The sequence below is a fragment of the Rhagoletis pomonella genome, unplaced genomic scaffold, assembly GCF_013731165.1.
Source record: "Rhagoletis pomonella isolate Grant_MI unplaced genomic scaffold, Rhpom_1.0 Rhpom_scaffold_00012, whole genome shotgun sequence".
Taxonomy (NCBI): domain Eukaryota; kingdom Metazoa; phylum Arthropoda; class Insecta; order Diptera; family Tephritidae; genus Rhagoletis; species Rhagoletis pomonella.
Window position 1 is genome coordinate 13,390,210 of NW_023458566.1, and position 9,997 is coordinate 13,400,206.

General features: G+C 35.7%; 1 protein-coding gene across 1 annotated transcript; it reads right to left on the reverse strand.

Annotated features, from left to right (window-relative positions):
- Positions 1-289: 289 nt before the first annotated feature.
- Positions 290-9,629, reverse strand: LOC118747591 (neuropeptide SIFamide receptor-like). The gene is made up of 4 exons (XM_036481643.1): positions 8,749-9,629; positions 4,887-5,075; positions 1,383-1,513; positions 290-1,184 (listed from the first exon to the last, which is right to left on the reverse strand). Exons 1-4 carry the CDS (start codon positions 9,627-9,629, stop codon positions 307-309), a joined length of 2,079 nt encoding a protein of 692 aa, XP_036337536.1. The 3' UTR covers positions 290-306.
- Between the last annotated feature and the right edge of the window lie 368 nt (positions 9,630-9,997).

A 9,997-nucleotide genomic window follows, 5' to 3' on the forward strand; every position in this document is an offset into this window, starting at 1 on the left:
GAGCTCTATTTACGTGCCTCTCGTAATTTACGAGGCAAATTTGATGCGCAAACGACCTCGTAAACTTCAGTGTTGCCGCGGGCCCGAAGATTTTATACTAAAATGTGTGATGAAAAAAGAAAAATACGTGAATAAAACGAATAAATTTCATCCACTAACTGTATTTACGTGGGTTCGTATTTACGTGGGTTCGTAAACTTTCGATTTTTACATAGTTTAAGACTTAAAGAGTTTAAGGGCAACCCCTAACTATATAGATTTCTACAACTACAACAACAACGTTATTTACACACTAATCTCCATTTATTAGAAGCGACTCTGTTCGATGGCATCACTAAAATTTCCCTGTATCGAAAAATCATAATCTTCATCGTTTTCTTCCGTCACTTCTTGCAGAGCTTGTAAATTATTTTGCTTTTTCGCGTTTTCATTGCTGCGATTGCTGCGCATATCCACATCGCTAATAACACGCAAACGTCGCGTTGACGAGCGTGTTAGATATGATGAACGCGTCGTAGAGGTACGCCGCAAATGGCCACGCCCCAACCATAGACGACGAAATTCCATGCGAAAACGTGGATGTGTCGCCGCATAGAAGTAGGGATCAATGCAGGCGGCTGTTTTACAAAAGAGCGCCGGTATCATTGAGCCCAGGGGCGTGATATATTTCTCCTTGCCGAAAACGCCCAACATAGCGACGACGGAGTAGGGCGTCCAAGCCAGAAACCACAAACCGATAATGCCCACCACAATCAATGCTAATTTCTGTTCAGTTTTATTCTTCTCTTTGCTGGATTGTATGCGATTGGCGGCAAATACCACTTTCAAGATGTAGAAATACGAGAAGCAGATAATGCTAAAGGGCACACACCAGGCGGCAACGAAGAATGCAAACATGAAAATGCGCGGCCCCAATCCCTTGTCCAGGTAATCGAAACTGCAGGTGGTTAGGAAACCTTCGGGTACATAAACGGAGAGGCCAATATCCAGCGCCGGCACAATGGAGAAGGCAAAACTGTAGATCCAAATCATTGTGATCAGGTACGCGGATCGCACTTTGGCTGTCTTGCGTAGCGGGTCGAGCGGATGTACGACCACATTGTAGCGATCGAGTGCTATGGCAGTTAGGGTTCCTATCGATGCGGTGCCACTAAGGCCGCCGACAAAGCCGTAAATGCGGCAACCTGCAGGCGAAGGGGGGAAAGAAAATTAAGCATTAGGAAAATGTGGCGAATAAAAGTGGTGGCCAGTTATAGTAGGTTTGATTTTTTATATAAATACATATGGACACCCAGTTACGTAGGCCTTCACAACCTCAGGAGTGGTTAGGTACTTTCTTTTCATACAAACTAAGAAATTCAAATATTTTCGGTTTTACTTACCAGCATCACCCAGCGCCGGGCCCTGTTTGAAGTTATTGTAAATGGCAATGGGACATTTCATCAACATGAGCAGATCGCTCACAGCCAAATTGATAACCAATGTGTTTGCCGGTGTGCGTAAGGACTTACAGCTGAAGAAATAGAAAAAGCGATTAAAATTTTAATAAATATTTTGTGTAATTGAGTAAAGCAAGAGACATGCCCTTCTTAAGAAGACTTCATAACTTTACTTATAAACATACATACATACATATGTACGTTAATATGTAAGTAACGAGGTCATCATTAATGCGTTATTTGTAAACAACTATACGTAAGTACTTTGGAAACTTTTTTGTTACACAAAATTTTGTATGAAATTATGAAGCTACTATGGTGTAGATTCGGAATTTTAGGGTATGCAACATTTCACACGACATTTTAAGCTTAAACTCAAAATAATATAGAAACTTTCGTTACTTATTTAAGTGCAGGTGTATAGTACATACATATATGTATCTATGTAGATGTATTATGAAATGAGTTAATATTAAAAAAAAATCTTTTTAAAACAAGCTTTCTAAATATGAAGCAAATCGGACAATAAATACAGGCTCTCCAAATATCTCGACTCCTACGCCACCTCCCGCAAGTTTTTTTGTAGAGTGATTCCTTTCTCGAAATTGTATTGTTTTGAAAGAAAAAATATTTCCATTTAATTGCGTTTAATTTTTAGGTACTTATTTATTTTATTTTATTTTCTCTTTTTTTAATACATTTTTATCGATTTAATTGTCTTTTAATTTTTAGGTACTTATTTTATTTTGTTTATTATATTAATTTTTAGGAACCAAGTTTATTTTTTTTGTTATTATTTTTTTTTATTTTGATTTTTAGATTTTATTGTTTTAAACAGAAAGTTTTTGTTTTTCGAAAGACAATTGACAATTCAATGTTACGTGGAAATTCAGTATAAAAATTAATTTTTAATTTCTGGTTAAATTTCTACATACATAGCTTGCCTTGTGTAAAATCTTGCATTGTCTCGCACCTACTTATTTATATTATCATTCTCAGAAATTCTTATGTGGGAATGAGTATCGCATGGACAACAGAGAAACTCACGTAAGAGAAATGACCCTTGTTGCTTGTTACTACTTATTATGTAGTGTAGTATATTATTAAATCTTTCGAAACAAGTTTCACACAATTCTTTGTTCTAAAACTTATTTGTCGCGGGTACATACATCAAGTGGCTTAAGTTTTTAATTTCTATTTTTAATTAGTTTTTTTTTCTAAGAATTGCATTGAAAGGAATTACTACATTGACGGTGACGGAAGCCCTAAACATGTGAACCGACATAAATAACAACGTAATAAATAGCACTAATTACATGATGCACATACATACATATGTACATACTTAATATATTTATAAATGTATGTATGTGTGTGTGCGCATGTACAGTATAAGTGTCATGGCCATCTTGTGGGAAGAGACAGAAAACGCCAAGCGTAGGACTATTTGAAGTTCTATGAAGGATATTAAACCTCAGCATTTTTGAAATATTTATGTAGATCCATGTGTCTCGATGTATATTCTTGCAAATGTGGCAAACTCAACAAATGTACCAGGGTCAACAGACTCCCCTCCCCCCCTCCACTTTGATTCCGCAGCTGCAATTGCTTAGTCAGCACTTTATGCAGTCTACTCAGAAGACAGTTGTCAGGTGTATTTACATAGTATCTTTCACCTGTGTATGCCTCATCGCACCGCACGTCCTTCATCAAGTAATCTCCCACTCAAGTATTTAGTCACTGTTTGCTCAATCGGGCGTGTCGTCGTGTGCATTTTATTCATAAGTGGCTGATTTAATAAGACCGATAAGTAGGTTATTCACTTAAGAAGAATAATGGGATGGGTTAGATGCAAATCACTTTGTTGACGCCTGTCAGATTTCTGCAAGGCCTTGCATGAGTGCTAAGCAGACGAAAGATTTTTCGACTTAATGTCGGTCAGTGGTATACTCGTATAATATGTTGTACAATTTTTTTTTTTTTCTTGTTCGTGAAACTACGGCAATGGTCTGGTGGGTTCATTCCTAGTCTCATGGCGGTTAAGTCAATAAGACAGTGCAACGTAAGAGATAAAAGAGGTTGCGTAGGACGAATATGAGAAAAGTGTGGTCTCTCTCGAACTGTTAGAAGACCAGATATACCTAACCTCCGAATAAAAACACCTTGTTTTACACACTTGTTTTATGAATCCAACCAAGCAGCTGTCTATCAGGAGAGATACCATGACTGAGGTAATTGAGCTGTATGTTGTAAAAATCTTCTGCCATCTCGGAAAATGGTACTAGCATGAGCAGAGAATAAAAAGTCTGTCTCATTTTAATAGAAGGAACAACCGGTTGGCTAATGATTTGAACCATTTCGCGGTCTGGAAAGAAGTTTTCCTCAGAAATTTCTAGCCTGAGATCTGTACTCTGAAAATGTCAGCTAATAATAAATAGTAATATTCCGAACTTCCCTACGGTTAGGTTAAGGTGGTTGCCCTAAGCAGGGGCACACTTGGTCGAAAACTTGAGCGCTGAGACTTTGTAAGCCTAAAAAGATCCCTTGACCGGCTGCAGTTCAGTTGCGATTAGAAAATCTGTTGCTTTGCTAACGCAAGGTCCATTTGTCCACGGGTAGTTCGCAAGTAGCCAAAGGCATCTCCACATTCTCTTTTATCAGTGAGACAGACTCAAGAGTAGCTTGACTGGCCAACTCAATTGCAGCGCAATTTTTGTGCAATATCACTATCAGTGTAGCCAACTTGGTTCAAACGGTGCAATTTTTGCCCCTATTTCACTTCAGTTGGCAGTTAATTTTTCAATTTGGCACAAAGTGAAATAACCTAAGCTCCTACTAGGCTAGAGCGCCATCTGAACGATTTCATCACCCTGATTGACACTTGACAATCAGAGTAGATGTTTACATCCATTTCGGATATCGACTGCTTCCTCAAAGGCGACCTCTACTGGGAAAAACTACAGTTACATGAAACCCTAAATTTGAGATTAATAGAGAGTTCCTTACGAAATACACCTCCACCAACCAATCCGTGTAAAAATTCACCAATGTCTCGCTTTCGGCTTCTACATACTTCATCCCTAGGAGGATATGAGTATAGAAAGTGCTAATTGGTGCGACACTAACCACGCAGCGACCCATACTAACAGGGATAAAGACGAAGCTTCCAAGAATAGTGAAATCTCCAGACCGCTCGCATGCTGCAACAGTATCGCCCACAATGTTTGCCAAATGAAACCTAACGTAATACTGTATTTTCTTATAGATTTTTCCTTTGATTTTTTTTTTTATATAATTAAGTAATAGCAAATTTACTCGAAGATTCTACTTCATCTCTCACGCGAAATAAATTTATTGAATTTCAACAGAGTTGAATCACCGCTCTGTGCACTCAAGTAAGTATGTAGTAGTATATCAATTAATATTATGTTCTGGATATGCACTTACCGTAAAAACATAAATATGACAAGCGAATTGCCAAGACAACCGACGCTCGATATGATGATATAGATTATGGCCATAATGTAGTAAGTGCGCGTACTTGGCGGTTCGAATTGCAACCAAAATGGATTTATTCTTGCTATATATGAAACGTCATAGTCGCCATGGTAACGCCTCAGTGCTGGATATGTGCCGCTGCAATTGTAAAAGAAATGAAATTTATATGTAGATACATTTATATGTAGGGTAGGTAGGTAGCTATGTTGTCGAATAAAAGGTACAATGTAGACGCAAAAATATTAGTTACTTCAAGCAGTGAATTTAAGAGCTTCAAACAGCTGTCGAGGTAGAAAAAAGCCAAAAGACACACACAGAGAAGTGCTTGTTGCAAAACTACTTTGAAATGTTGAAAGAAAGGGGAGTAAACCAGTAAAAACAAAAAACAAAAAAAAAAAATAACATACAATATTCGTCAGTGCTTGCAACTTTTGTCTTAAATATTCATCTGAATTCGCCTGAAAAGTCGTTGGAAAACTTATTTGAAGATTCGCAAAAAATTCTCGCATGTCCCATGGCCATACAAATTGGTTGGCTCGCCAGCTATTCGTTAGTGAATTTTTTACTTTGTAATATTTTCTAAGGAAATATGTCACGATTACTTAATTCACGCTTCGAGGAGTTGCTGCACTGACAGGCGATATGTGTATATCTATTGATACACCCCCTTTCCATTTTGTATTTTTGTAAGTCCATGTTTGCTTTTATTCTTTCCAAAATCGTTTTGAATTCATTAGGATGACCTACCGTCAATAAAAAAGCGTTTCTGTTTCTTAATCCAAAACGAAAAAATAAATATAATTTAGAAAATAAAATAATAGAAAATAAATTTTTCTAAAACTTTCATCAAATTGAAAAAATATATATTTAAAAAAAAAGTTTTTTAAAAAGTAAATTTAAGAAATAAAAAGGTACGTTTTTCCTTTTCAAACCAGAAAAACTAAAAAATTAAAAAATATTCAATAAGTATCTAAAAATTTAATGTTATTTAAAAAAAACTCGTTTTCGGTTTTAAATAAAAAAAATATATAAAAATCAAAAGAAAACTAAATAAAAAGAAAATAGAAAAGGTTCCTAAATATGAAATGAAAGACATTTTTTTTTAACAATAAAATTTAGAAGTTAAAGGAAAACTCAAAAAACAAGCTACATTAAATAAAAAAATGAAAAAAGAAAACTAGTTCCTAAAAACTAATGTAATTAAAAAGCGAATATTTCTCTTGAAAAAAATAAACCTAAAAATTAACTGAAAATTACATTAAAAGAAGAAGAAACAAAAAGTAAAAATAAATAATATAAAAGAAGTTCCCAAAAATTAAATGAAATTAAAAAAAGTCTTTTTAAAACCACAAAATCTAGTTTGCAGTTCTAGATTAATACTTAGAAAATAAAAAATAAGCAAAATAAAATAAATGAACTCCGAAAAATAAAATAAAAAACTTCCACTTTAAAGCAATAAAATCTCAAGCCGTATAAATTAAATTTAGAAAAGAAAAACTAAGTTAAATTAAAAAAGAAAAAATTAAATAAATTCCTGAAGCTAATAAAATTAAAAAAAAAATTCTTTTTAAAAGAGTAAAATCTATAAATTAAAAGAAAACCAAATTTAAAACGAATGCAAAAAGGTTTCCAAAAATAAAATAAAATTAAAAAGCACTTTTATTTTTCAAACAATGAACTTGAAAAAAATTAAAAAAGAAAAACAACAATAAATCAATAAAGAAGCATAAAATTTCTAAATTTTAAGGGAAATAAAAAATATGTATATTTTTGTTTTTAAAACAATAAAATCTAAAAATTAAACGAAATTAAAGATTAAAGTTTTGTGAGTTAAAAACTCGAAAGGAGAAAATAGGCAAATATTCAAATTACAAATTTTTCATATAATGACACTACATAGTTCATGGTTTTTCTCTTTTTACTTGTAAAATAAACATTTTTAAAATAAATGTATTTTTTGATTATTTTTCGGTTATTTTTTTTCCTTTCTTTGTAGGGTTTTAGGTCCTAAAAATCCGCTCCCTGGTGATAAGTAATGTTATGTATTTCTTATGAGCTCTACATTCTATTACTGTTTAACATGTAATCAGCATTCTAATATATCCAAACACTATAAAGAAATTCTTATTAAATCACATTCATTTCTGCATTACTGGTAATGCATAATTGAATGCCCCACTTTTCCTAGGACATCGCCATGAGAAATCGTATGTGAAAACGGCTGTTTTACTGATAATTTTTTGGACTACTCTACATTACATTTTCCCACTGGGTACTTGAACTCGTAACTATGCGGTTGGCCTATTTCGGCGAAAAAATTGTGTTTAAAAACGAAATTCACAATTTTCATTCCTGATTCAACACTTCAAAAGTGTTTATCTGTCAGAAATTTCCAGATAATCACCGCATAATTGATTAGGTTAGAGTAGAATTAGCGACATACCAAGCTGAGTGGTTTAGAAGGGCGTACTTGCACCCGGTAAGACCAAGGTTTCTAGAAACCTCATCTTTTTGTGGACATCCTGTGATGGTAACAAAACAGTGAGTTCATCAGTATCGTCACCACGAACCAGTAAGTAATACTGTCCAAGTGAGCAGAATTAAATGGATAGTAGTAGATGAGACGACGACTCAACCTTTCTGCAGTGATTTTGAAAGGAGTATCGGATATTACTCATCTCTGCTTTCCTTTCATGCTTGAACCTTAGCTGAGGAAAGTTACGTGCCCGTATCTTCACTACTGTAGTCGTAGGGGTTATTTACTTGGACTTTTGTGCTAACTCTTTTATCTTCTTGAAATTCGCATTCTGGCCTTAAAGAGAAGACTTAAAGCTTTCCGTATGACAACTAATGAATGTATTCTAAGTGCAGGGAATGTAACTCATGGCTAAATCTTATAGCCTAGAGTCTAGACAAACGGCAAACTTAATTCTGATTAACGGTAGAATTGATCAGATCAAAATTGAGCCTCGACAGACAACAGTACTGCATATTAAGCGAGCCATAAGGTCGGGGGTTTGAGTCACAGGCCGAACCACTTTTTATTTTCATTTCTGTTTAGTGCCTTTTTTCCATGACAATTTTTTTTACAAAAAAACGACCTCAAGCTCAATAAAAACTTTTTAATTAAACTCTACAAAAATTAAACGAACTTGAACAAAATAGTATATGCGGTATTCTTCGTCCGCTGAAGCTCACCTTTTCAAAATTGGTTCAGGTAAAAAAATCCAATATGGCGGACAAAGTTTTCAAAAAGCTATTGGATTAACCTAAAATTTCTTCAAAATTGTTTCAGATAAAAAAATTGGTAAAAATCCTCAAAATACCCGAGTAATAAATTTCAACTGAATCCAATAATTTTTCCAGCTCTTCCCGCCATATTGAATTATATTTACCAAATTTTCAAGAATATAACCGACTTTTTTTATCTGAACCAATTATGAAGAGAAGGGAGCTTCCATTTTTCATTAGAGCACCCTCGCAGTTGATTCACGAAATAGCTAAATACTCATCAAATAGATATTACTCCGAAATGAATCAGTGTCAGCAAATGTCATTTGCCTTCGTGCTTAGTGTCGCTATCCAATCCATTTCCAAGCTATCACTCTTCGCTTGTCAATGGAGCTCAAGAGTTTCGCACCTCTTTCCATCCTCTATCCTCAAGCAATCGCATCCGACTCAGTTAGCGTTCCACCCATTACTTCAAATGAGCATTTTGGCACTCTCCAAGCACGCAATAATATTAGCCTACACACACACACACACACACACACACACACACACACGCGTATAGTTTGCTTCAAATACTTACCTTAACGTTTCATTTGCTAAATCCATTTCAATTAGATCGACTTTGTCCGTCGATGATTGATTCATTGTTGGCCAGCTAACGCCGTCAAGTGTCCAGTTGTTTTCGAAGCTGGCAGTCCAGATGCTCTCTGTCGTGCTGGTGGGCGGTGGTAATAAATTGGTGGTGGGTATATTGGCCATTGCCATTGTTGCCGAAGTGGAGGCGAGTGTCGTTGCAACGGACATAATGGCTCGACCAGTTTGACTGCCAAAGTTATTGCTGTTGTTGCTTGCCGTACTACCATTAATTGCCGGCATGTTGAACATGTTCAAGGTGTTGTTGTTATTGCTGCTGCTGCTTAAGCTGCTACGATTAGCACGCTTGCTGCTGTTATGGCTCCTACAATGACGGGCACCACCTCTGGTAGCCGTATGCACTTGCGGCCACGTGACCACCATTTCTGAAGTGTTGCTTATGCTATGTTGCACCAACAGCAATACGTCTATACCAATTTTGTTGTTCCGTACGCGGATGACAATGAAAAAGTGAATGGCGTAGCAGCTGGTGATGTCTTCGGCGACGGCTGTTTGTCGTCGAAATAGTGATTTTTGTTGTTGTCGCTGCTGTTGTTGTGATGCGTAAGTCGTGGTGAGTTTTTCAATCGTTTTCTTTGTAAGTGTGTCGTCACTCTTTCGTGGTTGTTCCTCTGCTTGTTTCCCTTGTAGTATACAAACAACAACTATAGCCTGCGGTAATGAGTGTGCCTTTGAACTCTTTGCTCCTTTCGTTTGCTTTGTGGTCGCCAATGACCGGCGGCTGCTGTTGTTGTTAGTGCTGATGCTGCTGCGGCTTAAGATGCAATCGCCAACTGCTTCGACTACGCTGCTTTTGCGGCTGCCCATTTCAAGTTCAATTTAATAATTATTGTTTTAAGCACTCGTCGTTACTTTTTCCCCACGGGGGAGGTTGGTTTTGGGGTACTTTGGTGTTTTCCCATTCATGTCAGTTTAATTATTTTTTTGCTATTTTCACATGCTGTGCTGCATGAAGAAGCCATTTGCATTTGAAGGAAATGTTTTATTGAATACATAAAGCAAAAATGGCAAGAAATTTGATTTCCATTCCCGCATAAAAAAAAATTGCGCTGATGGTCTCTTTTTCAATTGGTCTATGTTAGATATACATATGTCTCTCGAACTTGTGTCCTTATTGACAAATTTGTTTTATTTATTTATTTTTTTGAATATTACACGCCCTCCACTTCATAACG

Coding starts and splice junctions, on each gene's coding strand:
- LOC118747591 (XM_036481643.1), bottom strand. CDS start 9,629: ATGGGCAGCCGCAAAAGCAGCGTAGTCGAAGCAGTTGGCGATTGCATC. Junction 5,076..8,748: donor TTAGCAAATGAAACGTTAAG/GTAAGTATTTGA, acceptor TTACAATTGCAG/CGGCACATATCCAGCACTGA. Junction 1,185..1,382: donor CCCGGCGCTGGGTGATGCTG/GTAAGTAAAACC, acceptor CTTCGCCTGCAG/GTTGCCGCATTTACGGCTTT.